The sequence below is a fragment of the Rana temporaria genome, chromosome 1, assembly GCF_905171775.1.
Source record: "Rana temporaria chromosome 1, aRanTem1.1, whole genome shotgun sequence".
Classification (NCBI taxonomy): Eukaryota; Metazoa; Chordata; class Amphibia; order Anura; family Ranidae; genus Rana; species Rana temporaria.
Genome location: NC_053489.1, coordinates 347195756 through 347221181, shown reverse-complemented (window position 1 = coordinate 347221181; position 25426 = coordinate 347195756). Strand labels below are relative to the sequence as shown.

The 25426-nt window shown below is 45.7% G+C and overlaps 1 protein-coding gene across 20 annotated transcripts in view; it reads right to left on the bottom strand.

Annotated features, from left to right (window-relative positions):
- ARL9 (ADP ribosylation factor like GTPase 9) overlaps nucleotides 1–23799 on the bottom strand; it is a 33956-nt gene extending 10157 nt beyond the window's left edge. Inside the window, exons 1-6 of one of the 20 annotated variants that reach the window (XM_040362168.1) lie at nucleotides 22241–23799; nucleotides 21771–21865; nucleotides 21529–21629; nucleotides 21128–21465; nucleotides 5991–6162; nucleotides 2223–2398 (exon numbers count right to left, since the gene is read on the bottom strand). In XM_040362168.1, coding sequence (XP_040218102.1) covers nucleotides 2223–2398; nucleotides 5991–6162; nucleotides 21128–21465; nucleotides 21529–21629; nucleotides 21771–21865; nucleotides 22241–23653 — 2295 coding nt within the window. In that variant the 5' untranslated portion in view covers nucleotides 23654–23799. Of the gene's footprint in view, nucleotides 1–2222; nucleotides 2399–5990; nucleotides 6163–9240; nucleotides 9339–21127; nucleotides 21647–21740; nucleotides 21929–22000 lie in introns of those variants that run through there. The other 19 variants (XM_040362175.1, XM_040362114.1, XM_040362107.1 and 16 more) reach the window with 19 other exon arrangements.
- Nucleotides 23800–25426: the final 1627 nt, after the last annotated feature.

Sequence of the window (25426 nt, the reverse complement as noted above, 5' to 3'; positions counted from 1 at the left end):
CCTTCTCAGGACAGTGACCCCCCCCCTTCTCAGGACAGTGACCCCCCCCTTCTCAGGACAGTGACCCCCCCCTTCTCAAGACAGTGACCCCCCCCTTCTCAAGACAGTGACCCCCCTTCTCAAGACAGTGACCCCCCTTCTCAAGACAGTGACCCCCCTTCTCAAGACAGTGACCCCCCCTTCTCAAGACAGTGACCCCCCCTTCTCAGGACAGTGACCCCCCCTTCTCAGGACAGTGACTCCCCCTTCTCAGGACAGTGACTCCCCCTTCTCAAGACAGTGACCCCCCTTCTCAGGACAGTGACCCCCCCTTCTCAGGACAGTGACCCCCCCAGCTAGTACCGACAGACGAGCGGCGGGTCCCACGAGTGCGGGCTGCTCCTCTGTGGGTGTAAACAGAGGAGGGCCGCCACCGGGTGTACCAAGATGGCCGCGGCTCCGGAGCTAGGCCGAAGCCGCAGTCTTTCCTAATGTTACAGCGGCGGCTCCGGAGCTAGGCCAAAGCCGCGGCCTTTCCTAGCGTTATGGTCGCGGCTCTGGAGGTAGGCCGAAGCCGCGGCCATAACATTAGGAAAGGCCGCGGCTTCGGCCTAGCTCCGGAGCCGTGGCAATCTGCGGATCACAGTGTGTTCCGATCCGAAGGGGGTGACCCGTTCGGATCACGGATCAACTGTGATCCGTTGCACCCCTACTCTGGTGCCTACCCAGGGGATCATCTTTATACCGGTTTAACTCCAGTGATGTGAGAAATACTGTGTTATTTTCATGTGTCCCGATAAAGCTACTTCAAGCGAAACACGTTGACTCATGAAGATCCACATGATATCAGTTATATCCATATTGTATGTAATACTAGTTACTTACTATTAATGTGTAGTGAGCTTGGCCTATGAGCAAACCGATACACATTTGTTTTTAAAATATATATGCATTGCTTACAATTTTGTATGATATTTTAAACCAATTGTACAATTAAAAAAAAAATCCCGTTCTTATATGGGTGTGTACTCCTTGCCTGCCCAATATACTGTAGTCCAAGTTTTCTTCTTCCTTTGAAATTCATTTTCTGGCCGGTATTTTTATTTGTTTCTTCGTTAAAAATAATGTTGAGAATGGGGGTGTCATGAAATGACCTGTTCTGGGTGTCAAAATTTCTAGGTACAGCACATTCTTTATTATTTTGTTTACTACTGTATCTACAATTTACTGATCACACTAATAAACTGTGAACTTGAGAAATACATTTTTGCAGTAGTTCCCTAGGATTTGAAAATTACTTTAGGAGTTTCCCCACGATAAACAGGTTGAAAAAGACTGGAATAAGCTGTGGAGAAATCCACACATGCTCATTTGGTTTAGAGTTTTCCAAAACGCTCTCTCTGCACCACCATACTGGCAGTGTACTCTACTGTGAGATTATCCTATAGCGGGAGCAAAGGAAGCTAATTCTAAAACATAAGTAATAAAGAGCATGGAAACCAAGAGCATTGTTTTTTTTCCTTAAAGTTTCAGTTAAAAGGAAGTTTAACATTTTAGCACGTTGTACTGTTCTTAATATACTAAAAGGTTTAGCAGTGTTTGCTTGTCTAAACACCACAGAAAAAAAAAAAAACATGGGTCTGGGGCTTGATGCATTCAAAACAGAAAATATCTTGAAATTAGAGCAAAGTTATGGCAAATGAGGATCTCAAGCTTCGTGTTACAACTATGTAATGAAGATCTGGTTGAAAGCGGTTGTATTCCCCGCTTGGGGATTTTTACCTACAGTTAAGCCTACAATAAGGCATGCCTGTATGCAAAATGAATATCTCCTAAACCTGCACATTTTAGATATCCATTTTGCATGCAGCCGCACGCGATCTGAAAGTCTGGCGTATCGTGCCGGAACTTTAGAGCTTCTTGCCGGAATGGAGGTCATTTGCTTGGGAGTGGTGTCTTTGCGACTCTGGTGCTCACAGCGACGGAGCCTGCAAATCCGGAAGAAACCCCGGGGGTAACATGTCAGCCCCCCCTGGTGACCGGGCTCCACTGTGGGGGGATTCGTTCTAAGGCAAGTATTTTATATTGTGCTAGTATGCGATGCATACTAGCACATTATGCCATAGTCTTGCAGGTTTTTTTTCCAGCGGTTTACTACCGCTTTAATGCATTGTTGATCTAACTGTGGGGCACTGCATTAAAACACATGCAAATAAAGAAAGAAAAAAGCAACTTCAACATACCTGTTTATTAGCAAGAACCATTAACGGAATTAATGCATCTTGTTGAATCAGTTGATGTAGGTGTCTTTTAGCAAGTGGAAGGCGACCATGATCTGCAGAGTCCACAACAAAAATGACAGCAAATGCTCTAGAGAGGTACATTTTCCAGTAGGGACGAAGATGTTCGCTTCCTCCAACTGTTGGTGAAAAAGCAACATTACTCAATGAAGGTGAACTACAGTTTACTGAACTTCATTACCTGGTAAGGATGTGATTAAAACATGTTAAAATAGATACTGTTACTAAAAGAGTGGATGGTATAGGATATAAAATTCTCCATAGGCTCTTAAGGTACCATACACAATTTGTCATGTGACTTTGGACATCAAAGTTGAATGACAAGTTGCACACCATTCTTTTCAATGGTACCCATTAAAGTCGCAGCGACTGATCCATAGAATGTAAAGTTAACTCAAAATTGCAACAAAAGTCACATCAAAGTTGCACTGGAAATCGTGTGAGTTTGGAGATGCACTTACGTGAAAGGAGCCTTAAGCCTTTGTTGTGGGCATGAACTGTGAGTATAGTCTTAAAGAAACAAATACACCAGTAAGACTGACTGACCCACTTGGATTTCACTCATTCTATCCTTCATTAACATGATTCAGAAGAATAACCCATATTAAATTTACACACAGTGAATTACCACTATGTGCAGGCTATAATCTAAAATCTGGGTTTAAGGCCGGAATGCCCACTCCATAAATGGATAGGTGGAAAGGGGAGGGAACTGGTGGTGGAAAAGGGTACATCACCAGTGTCCTTTGTGTTTGATAGTAAATCAAAGGGCAACAGCATGAGGGGCACATTAGTACTGAGTCTGTAGAACATCGGCCTAAGGCCGGATTCACACTTGTGCGGTGCAAATTTCAGCTCTCTTATCTTTGCAGAGAGATAAGAGAACTGTTCAGCAGATCATCTCCGTTTTAGCTGCGAATTTAGAGACCTGGGAGAGGGGAGGGGGAGGGGGGGAAGTGTATTGAGGTGAATGAGACAAATCCTAAAGAGAAATGAACACATCTGCGAATCAGATGCGTGCCCATAGAATATAATGGGCCTGAATTCACACCTGAGCCGCACCGCAATGCCTAGAAAAGGCACAAGTTTTTTCGGCAATGAGCAGTGCGAATGCATCGCACATATGTGAACCAGCTTAATTGAAAACAATGTATTTTATAATGTTATGCAAATTGGATGCGGTTTAAGCCGCAACCAAGTCGCATAGGTGTGAATCCGGCCTTAAAAATATTTGCACATTAGTCTATTTTAGAGTACTTTTGTCTGGTTAAATTTTTTATATATAATTAATGTGTAAATGATCCTTTATTCCATTATAAAGTAACAATTGTTATTGAACTAGCACACAAACAGAATAAACTAACAAAAGAAAAAGATAAAAAAAACAAAAACAAAAAACAAACAAACAATGGATTTTAAGAGAGAATCAGTAATTCCCAAAATGCAAATGAGTATTAAAAGCCAGAACCTTTTATTTAGTTTAAGAATGTGGAAAAGTTTAAACCTCCATCAGATTTTTATTGCTGTCCATGTCCCTGCTTGGGAGATTTAGGCCCGGATTCACGTAGACGCGCGTATCTTTGTGCGGGCGTAACGTATCCTATTTACGTTACACCTCCGCAACTTTGACAGGCAAGTGCCGTATTCTCAAACCAAAGTTGCGGCGGCATAGCGTAAATAGGCCGGCGTAAGCCCGCCTAATTCAAATGTGGAAGATGTGGGTGTGTGTTATGTAAATTACATGTGACCCCGCGTATGGCATGCGCCGTTCGTTAAAGAATTCCAGTGCGCATGCTCGAAATTACGCCGTAAATCGTCTATCTATGCTTTAGACGTGAACGTAACTTACGTACAGCCCTATTCGAACGACTTTCGCAAACAACGTAAAATTTTCAAAATTTGACGCGGGAACGACGTCCATACTTAACATTGGTACGCCGCATGTACGCCTCATATAGCAGGGGTAACTTTACGCCGGGAAAAGCCTAACGTAAACGGCGTATCTGTACTGCGTCGGCCGGGCGTACGTTCGGGAATTCGCGTATCTAGCCGATTTACATATTCTAGGCGTAAATCAGCGTACACGCCCCTAGCGGCCAGCGTAAATATGCAGTTAAGATACGACGGCGTAAGAGACTTACGCCGTTCGCATCTACTACAAATCAATGCGTAACTGATTCTAAGAATCAGGCGCATAGATACGACGGCTCGGACTCAGAGTTACGACGGCGTATCTGGAGATACGCCGGCGTAACTCGTACATGAATCCGGGCCTTACACTCTAATGAACCTGGTAACCACTGTCTATAGAAAGTCATCAGAAACCCAAAATGTTTGCGTTGTCACAGAAACAGGGGGTGAGAGGAAATCTCGCAATGGGTAAACTACTTTGATGACAACTGTCTAGGACAGGGGTGTCAAACTCAATTTCATTGTGGGCCGCATCAGCATTATGATTGCCCTCAAAAGGGCAGGTTGTATCTATAAGATTAGACGTTCAGCGCATCCCCTCCCCTTACATTAGATGTCAAGAGCCACCACACCATCAAAAGTGGAGTCCCCCACTCTCCCTTACATCACAGTGCACCCCCCTTTCCTTATGCTGCTGCTGTGAAGAAGCTGTATGTATTGCTTGAAAGCAGAAAGTACTAGGACCAGAGCTCTCCTTTAACTGCAGAAGAGGTGTGAGGGCCACATAAAATGGCCTGGAGGGCCGGATTCGGCCCGTGGGTCTTGTGTTTGACACCTGTTGTCTAGGAGTTATCCCTTTGCAGAGATCTCTTATTTTATGCCTCTGGGGCAGGAATTAAAGGGCAATCTCCTTGTTGGAACGTAGAAAAATAACGGACATGTGTAAATGCTAAAACGATGGCTAAATGGAGAGATAAAATACATATAAAAGGGAGTTAGTTTACCTGCAAAGCATTCACATTCCTGTCTAACCAGTTGTAAGATCTGCCATACAGCACAGCCTGTCTGGCAGGTCAGAAGACTGGATTTTTCTCTATTGTAGTTGGGTAATACTTACAGGTCTCGTTCCTCCCAAGCCTGTGACTGGTCAGTAAAAGGAGAAGCCAGCCAAGGTCATGGCAGGGGCTAGGGAAACCTCTAACAATTTGCAGATATGTTGTATAAGGCCCCCCTGACCCCTGCCATGATGTTGGCCGATGTCAGGGCTAGAGATGGGGAGCAGCAACACGTGTCTAAACTACAGAGCAATATTACTCCAGTCACTGCCAAGAAGTGAGGGGGTGAATTAGAAGGTCTGTTTTGCAGCTCAGTGTGGCAAAGACTGAAAAAACACATGAAGATTGACATATTCTTATATGAGTATATCAACTTATGTTTATGTTAGTAGTGACAGTTTCTCTTTAACAGTAAGGCCTCTTTCATACATGCGGAACGTCCCTTTGATCAGTTCAGTCACATTTTTAAAAACAAACTGTTTGCATCCGTTTTTAATCTGATCCATTTATTTAACGGAAAAAAAAAAAAAAGTAAGAGGTTTTGATCTGTTCATAAAAACGAATGTTGACAGAAGCAGATGTAAATGGATAATCATCCATTTTTCCATAGAAATGCATTGATGTCTGTTTTTCATCCATCAACAGATAGATGAAAAATGGACAAGCGGTCAGCAAGTGTTAAAGGGGCCCAAGAGGAAGAAATATGAATTGTTGCCTTTATGCTCACAAATCTAAAAATACGTACTTTCCAAAAATTCCATTTTAGAGGTTCCATTCTGGACACACAATGCATTAACACCGGCTGTAGGTGTTGTGACAAATTTCCCTTTATAAGCCGCTATGGAATTTAGGACACTTGTTTTTCCAGATCCATCATGTCCTATTACCACAACTTGTTTCCGCAAGGAGGCTTTTACCTATAGAGAAATAGAAAAAAAAATGTATTACTGTTATTTTTGTATTTTGTTTACTTTACTTAATACGTCAGTTATATTTGTCATAAGCTTTATTTCACAGTGGAGGCCATTTAAGCAGTGTCTACACGTTAGGTCACCTTAAAACCCGTTTAATAGATTTCCCTTTTAATCATTATTAGAATTTTTTTTTTTTTAAAACAGAGCCTTTGCTGGCTACAGTAACAAATGTTTGCTCTCTTTAAGAGCTACAAGCCTTAATGTGATGAAATGTTGGATACCTGTGGCCCCCATAGCTTTTCAAAGGAGGATATGAATTACTGCCTGCTGGAAAATGCTCTTCTTATACAAGGTGACTCCTTGGCTGTCAAAAGGGTACAATTCAATAACCTCCAGGTCCTCCAGAGCATGCCCATTTACAAAGATATGAATAAAAGAAATTCTACAGTTGTCACTAGGAAGTGCTTGGCATGCTACAGATAGGAAGGTCAAATTTGCTTTTCGATACTTTTGTATACAAAGCATATCAGAAGCTGACCCAGAATTCCAGTACAGTTTTTACCACTGAAGGTTAGCAATAGGTTGTGGTTTCACTGTACAGTCAGCAGGCTGTGGGAACAAAATGATCAAGGGAGCATAACATCAGCAGCCATTTGCTGTATTCCGATCTTCATCCTACAGATGGATTAGTACCATTACCATGATTGTGGAAGTGGGTTATAAAACAGCTGGAAGTTTCCTAGAGTTACGAACTGCCACCTCACTCCCATTTTTAATAGAATAGGGGGGGGGGCATGCAAAAATAGAAGTGGTTACAGTATGTTTACATGCTATTGATGCAACTTTTTGTTTAATTAATGTAGAACTGCCTGGGAACTTTACTCAACATTTTAAAATTACACAAACCTTCAACCAATTAAAATGTCAAGGTAGCATATGATCACCTAGAAAGCTTTATATATATATATATATATATATATATATATATATATATATATATATATACACACACACTCTAATTCTGTGAGTTTACAAATGAATAGTTTTCCATGCGATATATAGTTTGGAACTTATGGATGACTGCCACTGACATATCTCTGTTATTGTCTGTTTTCAGATCAATAAAAAAAAAAAGTATTTGAGAAGTATTTTGTGTAATCTACATATTATATGAATTATATGATTTATGTATATTTATTGCTATGTATTTAATTCTTAAAATTTCAATAAAATATTTGAAAAAGAAAAAAAAAAAAAAAAGAAGGATTATACTGCAGCTTACTATTCCTTAGATGGGTTGGCTAATTCTTTTTTTTATTCTTTAGCAAGTACAGAAAATAAATGTTGGTCCTGCCAGAAATGCATCATCCATGTAAATGTGTCATTTACTTGCTTATAATAAAGCACAAAGAACCATATCTTGCTTAAGTAGACTACTAATCCCATCAATCTACCATGTAATGGAGACAGTGTGATGAACAAATTATGTAACAACCATGGCTACCACCAGTGGAAAAAATAAATAAAAAAAAATACAAAAAAAAAATTGAAGCACAAAAGCACAGAATGTGTGTAATTTGCAGCACCATGTGGTCAAAAAACAAAACAAAACAAAAACAAATGCAGCTACCACAGGGGCTGGTAAGATGCAATATTATTATTTTTTTAGATACACGTTAACACACAGACAGGTCTTAAAGCGGTGGTTCCCCTAAAAATAAAATGTTAACATTGCCTTTCCCAAATAAATTACGATTAGAATCGGCCGGTTTTATTAAAAAAAAAAGCTCCGTACATACCGTTTGTTAGATTCGTTCCCACCGCCACTTCCGGGTACGATGCTGGCGGTGGGCATTCCTAATTGATTGACAGGCATCCGACCGACGCATAAATCACGTCACGAGATGCCGAAAGAAGCCGAACGTCAGTGCGCATGCGCCGTATAGAGCCGCACCGACGTTCGGCTTCTTTCGGGATCTCGTGACGCGATGTATGCATCGGTCGGATGCCTGTCAATCAAATAGGAATGCCCACCGCCAGCATCGTACCCGGAAGTGGCGGTGGGAACGAATCTAACAAACGGTATGTACGGAGCTTTTTTTTTTAATAAAACCGGCCGATTCTAATCGTAATTTATTTGGGAAAGGCAATGTTAACATTTTATTTTTAGGGGAACCACCGCTTTAACCAAATGAAGAATACCTATGTTTTAATTGCTCCGAACGATTAAAAAACAAAAAAAAAAAAAAAAAAAACACGTACATCAGCAAGCCTAAACAATTTAAAAATAGCTATGCATGTCACACAAAAATATCTTTGCTTTCTACAGTTTATATAAATTAATGAATAATTTAGGAAAATCTGTTGCATACTAAAAAATCATTAGTATTTGATCCATATTGCAGACCCAGGTAACAATATTCAATGTAAACTATTATTTTCTTAAAGCGGGAGTTCACCCATTTAAAAAAAAAAAAAAAATCTCCCCTTAGCTTCCTGCTCGTTCGGTCTAGGGGAATCGGCTATTTGTATTAAAATATGTGCAGTACTTACCCGTTTTCGAGCTGCATCTTCTTCCGTCGCTTCCGGGTATGGGTCTTCGGGAGCGGGCGTTCCTTCTTGATTGACATTCTTCCGAGAGGCTTCCGACGGTCGCATCCATCGCGTCACTCGTAGCCGAAAGAAGCCGAACGTCGGTGCGGCTCTATACTGCGCCTGCGCACTGACGTTCGGCTTCTTTCGGAAAATCGTGACGCGATGGATGCGACCGTCGGAAGCCTCTCGGAAACCTGTCAATCAAGAAGGAACGCCCATTCCCGAAGCCCATACCCGGAAGCGACGGAGAGGATGCGTCTCGTAAACGGGTAAGTACTGCACATATTTTAAAATAAATAGCCGATTCCCCTAGTAATAACGAGCAGGAATCTAAGGGGGAAAAGTTCCCTCTAAGGGTGAACCCCCGCTTTAAAGCAATCTTTCATATGTAGAAGAAAAAAACAAGCAGTTTTAAAAAGTGCTGTAAAATCAAAGGAAGAGAATTACTTATATTTTCTAGCTGTTATAAAGCAGTAAAAAGATTACCTTCATGATTATTTTCTCCATGGCTTCTTGCACCCCACGTTCATGACCAGACACTAGGACTCATTGAGGTAAACACTAACAGCAGTTAGTGGAGCTCAAGTAGGAAAACAATTGTGATGTATTTAATTGGAGCCACCATTAATAAGGATTTTACTAATACAGTTAACTCTAATCCAGCTTTAACCTAAAAGCTATACACCTTTACGTGCCATGATGTAGACTGAGCATCACAGGTCGGTGGAAGACATAAACAAAACATGTGCAGCAACTGGGTCATCGTGTCAGTGTTTTTGTTTTGTTTTTACCTCCCTAAAATGGTACAGTGGCATTGCTTTGTTTTGTAAGTTCACACTTAAGCCCCTAAGCATAACCTGTCTAAGCACTATGCCAAATACCAGGCTAAAGATATCAGAGGGACCCTGTTTTTACCGATTGAGAAATTATGCCCACATTGGAGGAATAAAGTCCGTTCCATATCTAAACTTGAGACTCAACATGTTCTTTTAACATGAAATCTTTTATTCCGTACGGGTTAAACGTAGACTGGGACATCAATTGTTTTTTAAATAATACCTAAGAGGTTTTAAATAATATTTACATGTCTGTCTTATTTTACCTGTTTTAATTACCCTTGAATTTTTAATTTATTTTAAATGTATAATTTTTTTATTCATTTTTCTAACATTTCAATATCCGTAGAATTGTAGTTCTCCTTTCTTTCCACAAGATGGCAGATGTCTGCCCATACTCTTTAAGTCTGCTTACTCCATAGACGTTACACGTTAATACCTGTATGCTTATTTTGCCTTTCCCATACTTCCTTTGCATTTGCCCTCATTCAAAATGGAGTTGTAGTGCTATGTAAGTGATTCAGTGATGACGCACGCTCAGCAGCCTATCCCAGACAACGTCCTTTGATGACGAAACGCGTAGGTGTGGCCTAGCTGAGTGACGTCATCACGCACCGTACGGAGACACGCAACAACGGAGTCAAGCAGACGAAAGAAGCTTAGAGGAGACGCCACTTCCCCTTGTGTCATTGCGCCTAAAGTTCTACCTAACTAAGTGCATCCTACCTTCATTAAAAGCAGCCATCATACGGTTTTACACTATGTGGTCCCCTTGTTTTTTCTTTTCATGGGAGCCTGAATGAGGCACTGATTTACTCGAGTGTACATGGTTTGGAATTGTCCCTTGCATATTCCACATCCAGAGATAGTCCTATTGGGAAGACTCTAAACATCCCTGAGCCTTATTAGACCGCTGCAATAATGGTCAACCCATCTGAGACTACATTTCACACATTCTGTGTCCTTTCCGTTGGAGGATCTTTGTTTCACTTTTACTTATCAGCACTTCATGAACTTTTTTTTCATTCATTCGGTCGGATGAGGATTTTGTTTATGGACTATTCTTATTATTATTTTTCACATATGTCACGGTTATTCATACAAATATTGTTCAACTGAATATTGCTGTCATTGTTCACTGAGCGCTGTACTTTGTTTTTTATTGTCTTTTATACACACAATGAATTGTCATTAGGAGCACCTACCTAAATTGACAGGACTAACATTAGCACATACTGTAGCCAGTCTGTGGGAGCCAGAATTATTGTTGATTGGTAGGGGGATCAACTACTTATTTTACTCACTGAACAGCATCTCAATTTATAACATTTGTATCATATTTTTTTTGGTTTGTGGTCTAGATCTATCATTTAAAATACACCTATGATAAAAATTATAGGCTCATGTAGGTAGATTCAGTAAGAGTTAGGCCGACTTATCTACAGATACGCGGCGTAGGTGTAAATGTGCGCCGGCGCGCTTTTGTTCCGTACCCACAGAACAAGATACGCCTGAAAATAGGCTTCCTCCAACCGACGCAACTTTTCTAAGCCGGCCTAACTTGGGCGCATATTTAGGCGCGACGTATCTTCTGCTCGCATTGATTTCCTATTTAAATATGCAAATTAGGGAGATACGCCGATTCGCGAATGCAAGTGCGCCCGACGTAGGCTAAGTCCGGTGCGCGCAAGTGTTACGTCTGGCCTAAAGTTATTCCATCAAAAAGGTGGAATAACTTTGCACCAGACGGACACAGGTCAGCTGGAGAGCAGCTACAGCACCGTTACAGACGAGCTGAGCAAGCTGAGCACCCACACTTGCAGGACAAGGGGATGGTGTCAGCCTCCTGAAGTCCCGTTTCCGATGCCTGGATAAGTCTGGGGGTACCCTGTTGTATTTCCCAAACTTTGTGTGCCAGATCATCGGTGCATGTTGCATGCTGCACAACTTCGCCGTGAGAAGGGGCCTGCAGATGGACATATGTGATGACCTGACCCCCGAACCACACAATCCCCCCCTGCCCGAGGGTACCCCGTCTGCTGTGGGAGCAGAAATCAGAAGACGCCTCACAGAAGACATCTTTTCACATTAAAAACACACATTAATCATGGCACAATGAGAATGCATGCATGCACACCACTGTGGTCCCTAGCACAGACACATCACATCCTCATCAAATTGGATTAAACCAAAGTACAGGATTTTGGAGCAGCAACGCCAAGGCTCCAATTATGTCACTGTACATTCATACACCTTTCACACGGCAGAGGGTGACACCCCTTTGCCAGCAGGAGTGACACCCCCCATTCACACACCAGTCACACTGTAGCAGCACTCCTCACTGTGTGCTTGCAGAAATCAAAGGAAAACAAACAAAAAAAGCTCATCACCTGAGCAGAAAAAAAAAAAGGGGCATTTATTTTCCCTTCCGCTGGCTGCGCCTGGTGCCAGGTGTTTGGCTCCTCAGCTGCCTGGGGGGAGCCTGGGGTGGGAGATCTGGAGGTGGCTCATCCGCAGGTAGCCCAGTCCTGGCAGGTGACGGCTGCCTGGCCTCCAAGGCAACGGCTATCCGGCTGAGGAACTGGTTAGTCTGGGCCTGCATCCTCAGCTGGCGGGTGAGGTTTGCCCTCTCAGTCCGCTGCCTCAGTCTCCCCTTCTCCTGTACGGCAGTGGTATTAGCCTTAACAGCCTCAATAAGGCAATCCACTTTGGTGACCAGGTTGGCAGTGGTGGCCTGCAGGTCAACCACACAGGTGGCCACTGCAGAGCTGTTGCAGCTCACCTCCTGCACTGCCTCCCGTAGTTGTCCAGCATTCTCAGCCATCTTCTGCAGATGCCCGGCGATATCCCCCATATGCCGGGTCTGCTGGCTTTGATCCTGGGCAATCTGGTCCTGTACATCCACCGCTACACCCCTGGTCTTCCTGGTCGCCTTCCTGGGGCCAGAAGAGGCAACTGAGCAGGTGTATGGGGAGCCCCTTGAGGTGGTTCCCCTACTGGTGGGTGATGCTGAGGGGCTTCCTATCATGGGGGTGGAGGTGTTAGAGGGCCCAACCATCAACATGGACGCCTCAATGATAAGCCCAATCTGGCTAAGGTCCACTGACTTATCCAACACCACCTCAATAGGAGAGGTGTGGACAGTCCCCACCACCACAGCATCTTGGGGGTCTTCCTGAGGCTCCTCAGACGATGTGGTGGGACGGCCACCGACACCAGATGTGCCCGCCCCTTCCTGCACATCTGTGGATGACATAAAGCAGTCACATGTTGGGGGACCCACACACATGTCACATGTTCCCTTCCCCCACCCACACATGCTACATACCAGATAGGAAATATAAAACACACCTGTCCTCAAGACCTCTTCCCGGGAATCAAACCCCTCAACACCCTCCACCTGCTCCCTATGCAGACACCGGGCGATCCTCTCATCCTCCGGGGTCAGCTCTACATCACAGGGTGGTCCACCCCCAGTGCCAGTCCGGTGTTTGTTTATTTTGGCAAGTTTCTCACGCACACGAAGTGTCATTGATCTTTTTGGAGATGTCCTTTGCAAGGCGGGGGACATTGCCAAGGGCATTGACCCTAGTGGCTATGGTGTCCAGGATCTCCTGCTTCCTGGCACGGGTGGTATTTCGGCTTTCAGGTCCATGGAGGAACTCATCAAACTCCTCCATCCCAGAGATGATAGCCCTCTCCTGGGCAGTAAAAAATGTTTTCCTCTTGCTGACAGGAGCAGCCATCAGACAGAAAAAAAAAAACAAGCCGGGGGCAAAATTACCACGCTCAGGGGGGGAAAGCAGGATGTAATTTTGCGTCGGACGGACGCATGTCTGGGGGTATTTATGCGCCCGACGCAAGCCAATAGGCCGGCGTACAACGGGAAGTTTGGCCGACATAGATGCGCACAAGAAAAGCTCTCCGGCTTGGACATCACTGCGCATGCTCTGTTGAAGTTAGGCCGGGCGTAAGCCACTGCACCACGCTCACACAATCATTTGCATAAGTTCACACCCACTTCCACCGGCTTAAGCCTCCAATTTTAAGTTCGGCCGGCGCACATTGGCGAGCAAGTGCTTTGTGAATCATCAACTTTGCTCTCCGGCTTATGCCGGCGTAGTGCATATACGTTGCGTTACGCTGGCCCAAATATGCGCCAATCTACCTGAATCTACCTAATCATTTCTATGCAAGTGGGAAAACGTACAAAATCTGCAGGGGATTAAATAATTATTTTCCCCACTGTGTATGCGGCCCTATGTAAGCACACAGCACAGCAGCCGGCAGGTATCAGAAAGCTCTAAATGCATACTTAGGATCAGGAGCTATCCGACCATATGACCACTGCCAATCACAGTGGTCATATGATTGCAATGCCCACCTCCGCCTCCCAGCATTTAGAACCTCTTCAAGTGCTGGGAGGCAGCAGTGGGAAGGGGTTAATGTAGAATTAAACTCCACGTAAGCCTATAATAACGCTTACCAGTAGGTACAGTGAATATCTCCTAAACTTGCACTGCTTAGGAGATATTCACACATTATGCAGCCAGTAATGTCACTGGCACATTCGCTCTGAAGGGACGGCATACCGTGCTAGACCTACCGTGCCTGAGTCGAGAGCTCCCACGTGCATGCTCAGGAGTGACATCAGTGCAACCCCGAGACATTCATAGGGCTGGAATCTGCCAACCCGAAAGGAAGACCAGATGAAGATGATAGTAGTGCGCTGGAGGGCTCCATATACAGGCTCTTATGTGCTCTTATGCAGTGCAGTTTATGACTTAAACTTTTCAGGGGGGATTACTTTGTCTTTTTATGTTGGATTTCTACCACTTTAACCACTTAAGAACCCCTTCACGCTGAAATACATCAGCAGAATGGCACATCAACGTATAGGTACGTTGTCCTTTAAGCCCAGCCGTGGGGTCGCGGGCGTGCTCCGAAGCTCCGTGACCGCGGGACTCGCGGACCCGATCGCCGCTGGAGTCCCGCGATCGGTCCCCGGAGCTGAAGAACGGGGAGAGTCGTGTGTAAACACGGCTTCCCCTTTTCTTCACTGTGGCTCCGTCATCGATCGTGTCATCCCTTTTATAGGGGGACACAATCGATGACATCACACCTACAGCCACACCCCCCTACAGTTGTAAACACACTTCAGGGAACACATAACCCCAACAGCGCCCCCTGTGGTTAACTCCCAAACTGCAACTGTCATTTTCACAATAAACAATGCATTTTAAATGCATTTTTTGCTGTGAAAAATGACAATGGTCCCAAAAATGTGTCAAAATTGTCCGAAGTGTCCACCATAATGTCGCAGTCACGAAAAAAATGAGTGACTTAACCACTTAAGACCCAGACCAAAATGCAGCTAAAGGACCTTGCCCCTTTTTTGCGATTCGGCACTGCGTCGCTTTAACTGACAATTGCGTGGTCGTGCGACGTGGCTCCCAAACAAAATTGGCGTCCTTTTTTTCCCACAAAAAGAGCTTTCTTTTGGTGGTATATCAGGTCGACCTGGCGCCCGGATATTGTCGAGCCCTGAATTATAGCATCTACAAAATAGGGGATAGTTTTATGGCATTTTTATTAATATTTTTTTTTTTACTAGTAATGGCAGCGATCTTTATCGACACTGCGACCTTATGGCGGACACTTCGGACACTTTTGGGACCATTGCCATTTTTATAGCGATCAGTGCTATAAAAATGCAATGATTACTGTAAAAATGCCACTGGCAGGGAAGGGGTTAACACTAGGGGGCGAGGAAGGGGTTAATTATGTTCTCTAGGTGTGTTCTAACTGAAGGGGGGGGGGTGGGACTGACTAGGGGAAATGACAGATCGCTGTTCATACATTGTATGAACAGACGATCAGTCATTTCTCCCCCAGACAGGACTGGGAGCTGTGCGTTTACACTTACAGCTCCCGGGTTCCCGCTCTGTAACGAGGGATCGCGGGTGCCGGCGGTGATCGCGCGCGCCGGCGCGTGCCTCCGGCCGCGCGCACACGACCCTAATGACCGGAATGCGAAATGATGTATAGCTACGTGATCTCGCGCAGCCGAGCCGACCTGCCGCCGTATAACTGCGGCGGCTGGTCAGCTAGTGGTTAATACATGGGGCATTTGGTAAGCTCCAAAAACTGTGATGACACTAAACAGTGCTAACCCTAATGCCCCATACACACGATCAGAATTTCCGTTGGGATAAACTCCGACTGACTTTTCCGACAGAATTCCGTTCAAGCCGTCCTGCATACACACGGTCACACCAAATTTCCGACCGTCAAAAACGTGGTGACGTACAACACTACGACAACCCGAGAAAAATTAAGTTCAATGCTTCCGAGCATGCGTCGACTTGATTCTGAGTATGCGTGTTGTTTTCTCCGTCGGAGTTCCCTACAGACAGACGGAATTTCCGATAGAATTTTTTTCCGTCGGAAAAAAAGAGAACATGTTCTCTTTCTAAATTCCGAATTAAAAAAGTCTGATGGTGCACACACACACACACACACACACACACACAGTCGGAATATGTGATGAAAGAATTCCATCTGACTTCTACCATCGCAAAGTCTGATCGTGTGTACAAGGCATAAGAGTGTCTGAAAGGTCAACTACACCTGGCACCTGTCAGTCAGAATATGTACAGGAATGCCTCCCTGTGCATTTTGCGAGTGGAAAATGAAGTCTGGCGAGGAGCTGGGCTGCCTGGGAGTGGGGGGGGCGAGCACCGCGGTGGGCTGGGTTGATCGGGAGCTGTCAGAGATCACAGAGGAAGAGGAGAGCTGCGGATCGCAGAGTGGTATTGCCCGCTGTTAGAACTTACATTGATATTTCCTCCGCTCTGCTCGCTCACAAAACCCCGCCTCCTCCTGACCCCACACCTGTGATACACAGAATGCGGGTCCAATGATGGGACGTGTTGTCTATCACAGGAGCGGGGTCAGGAGGAGGCGGGGCTGTGTAAACGAGCAGAGCGGAGGAAATTTTAATGTAAGTTCTAACAGAGGGCAATATCGCTCTGTGATCCGCAGCTCTCCTCTTCCTCGGTGATCTGACAGCTCCCGATCAACCCAGCCCACCGCGGTGCTCCCCCCCACTCGATCCGCGGCTCTCCTCTTCATCCTGTCATGATCTGGCCGCCAAGGGGGGGCACAAGGACTCCGCAAGGGGGGGCACAAGGACTCTGCAAGGGGGGGGCACAAGGACTTCGCAATAGGGGCACAATGAGTTTGCAATGGGGGTCACAGTGGGGCTGAAATGTGGGGCACAGTGAGGCTGCATTGATGAGCACAGGTAAGGCTGTGCTGAGGGGAACTGATAAAGTTGTTGTTTATATTTATTTCCGTAACTTAATTCTGCATAAAACATTTAAGTGTCATTTCATGAGATAATTTATGAGGGCGTGATTAGCGGCAGAATTAGGGGCGGAGCAGTGTAGGGATAGGGTTGGGCAACTGATGGCGAGTAACCCTTGAGGCCTGACTAGTGGCTTAAGACTTGAAATTTTGAGCCCTGGTCTAGATGCAACTTAGTTACTCTGAATAATCTTTTTATGAATGCAGCTTTTAGAAAGAATCTACAAATTAGTATTTGAAACATTCATACAATACAGCAGGCAAGTCAAAATGTTGCATAAAAAGTTCCTTTTATGGAAAAGATGGTTTCACTGAAACTACACATCACCAGATTATTTCCAGCTTGGTTACTGAACGGCGAGTGTTCTACTGATACCTACAAGTCCTTCTGCTGCGATGGCTCAATGGTGGTTTATTAATTCACAGATCTCCATGAATGATTGACATGGCTGTGCGAGTGAAGCCATTAACATTTTAAGCAACAGCAGCCACCAGGTAAAAGAACCTCATGATTCTGAAAGGGGGGGGGGGGCAGCAGCTTGGCACCATGTTACACCCTAAATATGGGTGTAACAAGGCTTAAAAGATTTTAGACAAATGCCTGACTAAGACTTAATTGTGGCCCTGACAGTTTATAATGAGTCATCCCTGCTAACTGCCTTCAAAAGCAAAAACATTCAGGCCGTATATAAGAGGAATCGTGATCTTTATTCTAATAAAAAAAATTGTGATTCGCATTTTTTCCCAGAATCGTCCAGCTCTAGTGGGGGGGGGGGGGTAACTTGTACTGTGGGAAGACAGAGATCCGTGTTCCTGCTTAGCAGAAACACAGGATCTCTGTCCTCCCATGTCACAGAACGGCTATCTGCCTTGTTTACATAGGCAAACCGCCGTTCTGCCTCTGTCGGGAGCAATTTTAGTTTCACAACAAACTTTTCCAGGTGCGATGGCAGGCTGTGAGAAGTTGACGTGCTAACCTCCAGGAATTTAAGGATGGTCAAATGTGATAGGCCCCTGTCCCTTAGAACCTGGGGCTAAGCCATCAAATCCAGTGACCAATTTCCTATGACTGGTAGGTGTTCCCCAAGCTAGAAAGAGATTTGCTCGTCACTTAGCTATACAACTTCTGGTGCCTAGTGCAGGATTCAGGGTTGCCCTATGCACAGAGTGCACCAACCCACCAGCCTCTAGACTCCGCCTCACTCTCTTACTTGCAAGGAGATTATTGGCTGGCATCTGTACACCTGGGTACAGATGGGGATTAAGGATGAGCTCCAGCGTGTTCGCACAGCCCATGTGCAGAGCTCGCCAGGAAGTCGGCACTGTACAGCGCTAATCACAGGCAGTGAGACATTTCTCGATCTCTGCAGCCGCGTATCGGGACAATGTCTCACTGCCTGTGATTAGCGCAGTGTCAACTTCCTGGTGGGCTCTACACGTGGGCTGTGCGAACACGCCAGAGCTGATCCTTAATGGGGATCACAATGCAGCTTAGCACATGATGCCCCATCCCACACTGCACCTGCATCTCCCTTTTTTCCCGCCGTGAGTGCAGAGCAGGCAGGGATCTGCAAGAGCTGCCAAAAAGAAAGTTGTCCTTATAAACACAGAAGGCTTCTGTGTTTACAAGTGACAGTGGAGGTGATAGGGAAGCAGAGAGTGAGGTCTGAAGGAACATAGTTCCACAACATTCCAGCTGAAAAAAAGCCCTGGGTGTGAAGGCCACATGAAATGGACTGGCGATGTGGCCTGCAAAACAAAAACAAAGAAAACAAAAACAAAGAGTTGAAAATGTCAGCTAGTGTTGTGAATGACAAAAAATGGAGAAGAGCCCTTTCATTAGCAAAAACACAAGCTAACAAGAACACACACACTGGCCACTACACTTGTCCAAGGCAGCTAGGTGTAGTATTTGGCTTGAGCTTGCTTAAAGAGGAAGTAAACCCTGATTGGTTTAACTTCCTCTTTTTCCCCCCTGCAAAGTAAAAGCATAATGGGCTAGTATGCATCGCATACTAGCCCATTATGTAGCACTTACCCATAAACGAAGCCCGCAATATCCCCTCATCTATATTTGCCCCTCTTCCTTCCGGGGCCCTGGACTCCGGCTCTGTGACTGGCCGGAGTCGCATGCATGTGGGAGCCGACGGTCATGGCACAGGCCCTTTAGAAACGGCACAATCGTGCCATTTCTTCAGTGCGCATGCGCCGAGGACGTCGGCTAAAGCCTATATGGTAAATATCTCCTGAACCTGTTATTGTGATGTACGTTGTGACATATCGAGAATTCATTTTTTGCAGACTAGTAGTACATTTACTGAAGGGGCCACTTTCGATACAGTATTTCAGTGTAAACGTAGAATTGGACGTAGAATTGGTTTACCTTCATTTTTATAAAGCTGAACAAAGATGGATCAAATGTTGGAAGTTTTTGGCAGGGTCTGAATGAATTTTGATCCATTTATAGCCATTGACAGGACAAAACAGCCAATCAGCCGGAGCTGCTGATCAACGTTTTTGGTGTATATATTAGTGTGACTGCTCCGCTATCAGGATACAATGACACTTGCTTGTGTGGATGAGGTAATGTCCCAAGTAAATAGCAGCCTCTGCTAACCTGTAATAAAGGGGTGCCCAACCTTTAGAAGAGCGAGGGCCGCTTAAGCGACTTGGTAACCGGTCGGAGGCCACATTGAGCGGAAGCAGGTGGATGGCAGCCCACTCTACTCCTTTTTTTTTTTTTTGCGGATCAGATTGAAGGTAGGTGTTTGTAAACAGACACAAGTCCATTTATATCTGCCACTCCTTAGAGGTGAATGGAGGGTCTGATTTGGGTCGGACTGACTGTGTGAAAGGGGCCTAAAGCTGCTTTTGCACTGATGCATGGCTGTTTACCTGTACCACGAGTGCAGCACAGTTCACCTGTGGCTTTCCTGCAGGTTGGCTGCACTTTGCCCAAAGACTTCCATTATATCCTGTAGGTGTTGTGCACTTTCAGAAAGCTCACCAAACTCGCAGGTATTAGAAGTATATGGCTCAGTGCAGGTAATCGGTTTAAAAGCAGCCCAGTAACCACTACAGAACAAATATGCCCATATATACACTGTGATTTTAGTAATAAATGTACCTTTAATAACAGTATTCTATTCTATTCATTCCCAGAGCAGGAGGTCGCAGGCCATATCAGAGGGCTCCGCGGGCCAAATGTGGCCACCGGGCCACCCCTGCTGTAATAGGTAACTATTTTTGGAAGTGTAGTACAGCAGAAAGATCCTGACCACTTTAAATTCATGCACATGAACAGATATATCCAGCACCCGCTTCCAGAGCTCATGCAATACTTTATATCACTTTAAAGGGGTGTTCCAGGCATTTTTAATGTTTATTAAAAGTCAGCAGCTACAAAATGTGTAGCTGCTGGCTTTTAATAAACATGCACTCACCTGCTTCACGTTCCAGCGACGCGCCGGCCGGAGCTCCGCTCCGCTCCCCCCCTCTCCGGCCGGCGTTCTCATTGTTACTGTGGGCACCCGGCCACGACAGCTTTCGGCATCATGGCCGGGCACTCACTGCGCATGCGTGAGCGGCGCTATCTGATTGGACAGGCGATCGCCTGGGACCTGTCACATGTCCCAGGCGATCGCCTACAGGGAGGGGCCGCCAAAAGGCGATATGACGTATCATCTTAGCCCCCACCCCCCCCCCCCAAAAAATTACATGCCAAATGTAGCATGTAAGGGGCGAGGAGTGGATTAAGCGGAAGTTCCGCTTTTGGATGGAACTCCCCTTTAGGGAATACAACAAACAATCCTCCAGGCTCACGCATTTCAGCCCTCAGCGAGCCCAAATCCTGATTGAGATTTACTGATGGCTGAAAAGCATGAGCCTGGAGGATTGTTTGTTGTATTCCTTCAAGTGAAATCAAGTATCACGTAAGCTCTAAACGCGAGTGCTGGCTATATCTGTTCATGTGGATGTTTTATTTATTTATTTTTATTTGTTTGGTCTGCTGGAAGAACGAAAAAAACAAAAACAAAAATTAAAGTACAGCCAACCTTATTTTCTTTGGCGTGTCAGCAGCCTACAAGTCTACTTGACTTGCACAAGCATATAAAACTAAGGTTACAAAACAGGAAGGAAACAAACGTTGTTTAACACAGAACTCTTACCTGAGGTTGTACTTTTGTACAAATATCGCTGTCACTGAGCTCCTTTATGATAGGGGGCTCCACATGGGATGTGTGCAGCTCTGATCTCCCTTCCTGCACGGTGTGTGCACTCCCTTGTTTATCTTCTTCCACCTGCACTGCTGGTCTTCTGTCTTCCTGCACAATGTATGTCTTCCTATCTACCTGTACGGTGTATTTACTATGTGCTCTCTCTCCTTCCACCTGCACTGCTGATCCCTCTGGCTGGGATCTACTGTCACCTTGTACTATGTGTGCACTACCTTCTATCTCTCTTTCCACCTGCACTGCTGATCTCTCTGGCTGGGATCTCCTGTCATCCTGTACTGTGTGTGCACTGCATTCTCGCTCTACTTCCACCTGCACTGCTGATCTCCTGTCACCCTGTACTGTGTGTGCACTGCATTCTTCCTCTACCTCCACCTGCACTGCTGATCTCTCTGGCTGGGATCTCCTGTCATCCTGTACTGTGTGTGCACTGCATTTGTTCTCTACTTCCACCTGCACTGCTGATCTATCTGGCTGGGATCTCCTGTCATCATGTACTGTGTGTGTACTACATTCTCTCTCTACTTCCACCTGCACTGCTGATCGCCTGTCATCCTGTACTGTGTGTGTACTACATTCTTTCTCTACTTCCACCTGCACTGCTGATCTCTCTGGCTGAGATCTACTGTCATCCTGTACTGTGTGTGTACTACATTCTCTCTCTACTTCCACCTGCACTGCTGATCGCCTGTCATCCTGTACTGTGTGTGTACTACATTCTTTCTCTACTTCCACCTGCACTGCTGATCTCTCTGGCTGAGATCTACTGTCATCCTGTACTGTGTGTGTACTACATTCTCTCTCTACTTCCACCTGCACTGCTGATCTCTCTGGCTGGGATCTCCTGTCATCCTGTACTGTGTGTGTACTACATTCTCTCTCTACTTCCACCTGCACTGCTGATCTCTCTGGCTGGGATCTCCTGTCATCCTGTACTGTGTGTGTACTACATTCTCTCTCTACTTCCACCTGCACTGCTGATCTCTCTGGCTGGGATCTCCTGTCATCCTGTACTGTGTGTGTACTACATTCTCTCTCTACTTCCACCTGCACTGCTGATCTCTCTGGCTGGGATCTCCTGTCATCCTGTACTGTGTGTGTACTACATTCTTTCTCTACTTCCACCTGCACTGCAGATCTCTCTGGCTGAGATCTACTGTCATCCTGTACTGTGTGTGTACTACATTCTCTCTCTACTTCCACCTGCACTGCTGATCGCCTGTCATCCTGTACTGTGTGTGTACTGCATTTGTTCTCTACTTCCACCTGCACTGCTGATCTCTCTGGCTGGGATCTCCTGTCATCCTGTACTGTGTGTGTACTACATTCTTTCTCTACTTCCACCTGCACTGCAGATCTCTCTGGCTGGGATCTCCTGTCATCCTGTACTGTGTGTGTACTACATTCTCTCTCTACTTCCACCTGCACTGCTGATCGCCTGTCATCCTGTACTGTGTGTGTACTGCATTTGTTCTCTACTTCCACCTGCACTGCTGATCTCTCTGGCTGGGATCTCCTGTCATCCTGTACTGTGTGTGTACTACATTCTTTCTCTACTTCCACCTGCACTGCTGATCTCTCTGGCTGGGATCTACTGTCATCCTGTACTGTGTGTGTACTACATTCTCTCTCTACTTCCACCTGCACTGCTGATCTCTCTGGCTGGGATCTACTGTCATCCTGTACTGTGTGTGTACTACATTCTCTCTCTACTTCCACCTGCACTGCTGATCGCCTGTCATCCTGTACTGTGTGTGTACTACATTCTTTCTCTACTTCCACCTGCACTGCTGATCTTTCATGCTCCGCCTTGTCATTCACTTGCAAGGTGTGTGCACTGCATTCTTTCTCTACCTCCACCTGCACTGCTGATCTATCTTCCTCAGCTCCTTTATCTTCCTGTACTGTGTATGGACCCCCTATGTCTCCTTCCACCTGCACTGCTGATGCCCTGTCTCCCTGTACTGTGTATGTACCCCCTATGTCTCCTTCCACCTGCACTGCTGATGCCCTGTCTCCCTGTACTGTGTATGTACCCCCTATGTCTCCTTCCACCTGCACTGCTGATGCCCTGTCTCCCTGTACTGTGTATGGACCCCCTATGTCTCCTTCCACCTGCACTGCTGATGCCCTGTCTCCCTGTACTGTGTATGTACCCCCTGCTCTCTCCCCATACTCTGGCACTAGCACGGTGCCCTGCCCTGTTGCTCCCCCTCCCCTTTGTATGTCGGAGTCGCCTAGCTCTGTTCCTTGTACACAATGTCTGGTCACAGAGTCCTGTGTGGAATGAGGCACAGTAGATGGTTCCTCCGTCTTCTGGGGCTCCTCGAGTGGTGGTTTCCAGTCCCGTCCAGCTTCCTTCCTTCTCCTGGCACTGATGTAGCTCCATGTAGCAATTGCCGCTCCTCCGGTAGCGGCCAGAAGGGCAGCAGCTAGCCCCATCTCCCTGAGGAAAGACATCCCACCCGCCTTCTATGTACACCACACCGCCGGGGTCCTGTCGAGAAATGCCCCCACACCGGCTTTCCGTACACAGGTCTACATCCACTGGGGTACCATGTGTACGGACAATAACAGAGCCCCGCCCACACACACTGTACAATACTTCCGGCTGGGAGTGCTAGTCATAGAGCCGGAGGGAGCGGAGCAGTGCCCTCTGTGGATGGTAAGTGCCATAGTCATGTAGATAGGCGGTGCACTCACTCCTCTCTTCATATACAACTCTCACACGTTGTCATAGGTACACACCACCAATGTGCGTCTCATGGACATAGCAATCCATTATTAGCCGCTAAGGGAGGTTCACCCTAAAAGCGATTTTTTAACATGAGAGCCAGCATAGTAAGGGCATATACTTTCAGCAGTTTTTTTTTTTTTCTCCGTACTTACCTTTATATTCTGATTTGGTCCAGGGCTTCCGCGTTCTGATGACTCCGGGACTGGGCGTTCCTATCCCTGCCCAGGGGCGGACTGACAACTCATGGGGCCCCTGGGCAATAGAAGATTATGGGGCCCCTCTGGCTTACAGATGACCACCACGCCAGGAGGTAGTGCAGAGGCGGGCAGCTAAAATCTTGGGATATTCACATTAAAAGCATGTCATTTTCGGACATATCAGGGACAGATCTAAAAAAAACACAGATTTTTACATACTGTCCCTGGTTTTACTGAGCCTGGCAACCCGGATGGGGCCCCCTAGTGGCATGGGGCCCTCGGGCAGTGCCCGAGTGACTGAATGGTCAGTCCGCCCCTGTCCCTGCCTCAGGGTTCCGATGACTCCGGGACTGGGCGTTCCTATTCCTGCCTCAGGGTTCCGATGACTGCAGGACTGGGCGTTTCTGTGCTACCGTTCGATGATTGACGGCTTGTGAAACAGGTGACCTGTCGCACAACGCGCATCACCAGATTTCCGGAAATAGCCGAGCTGTGAGTCGGCACTATACGACACCTGTGCCTGCCGTGTAGAGCTGACTGCGCAGGCGCCGTATAGTGCCGACTCGCAGCTCTGCTATTTCCCGACATCTGGTGACGCGCGTTGTGCGACAGGTCACCTGTTTCACAAGCCGTCAATCATCCAACGGAAGGATAGGAACTCCCAGTCCTGCAGTCATTGGAACCTGGAAGCCCTGGACAAAAACAGAATATAAAGGTATGTACAGAGAAAGAAAAAAAAACGGCAAATGTAAATGTCCTTACTATGCTGGCTCTAATGTGTGTAAAATTAAAACATTTTTTTTTGGGTGAACCCCCGCTTTAAGCCCCTGACCATTTTGGTTGTCAATGACCGGGCCACTTTCTGCAATTCGGCACTGCGTCGCTTTAACTGACAATTGCGCAGTCGTGCGATGTGGCTCCCAAACCGAATTGACGTTCCTTTTTCCCCACAAATAGAGCTTTCTTTTGGTGGTATTTGATTATCTCTGCGATTTTTATTTTTTGCGCTATAAACAAAAAAAATTGGAAAAAAATTCAATATTTTTAACTTTTTGCTATAATAAATATCCCCCAAAAATATATATAAAATTTTTTTTTTTTTCCACAGTTTAGGCCGATACGTATTCTTCTGCATATTTTTGGTGAAAAAAATCGCAATAAGCGTTTATTGATTGGTTTGCGCAAAAGTTATAGCTTCTACAAAATAGGGGACTGTTTTATGGAATTTTTATAAATATTTTTTTTTTTACTAGTTAAAGCAGTGAACGGCGATTTTTATCATGACTGCGACATTATGGC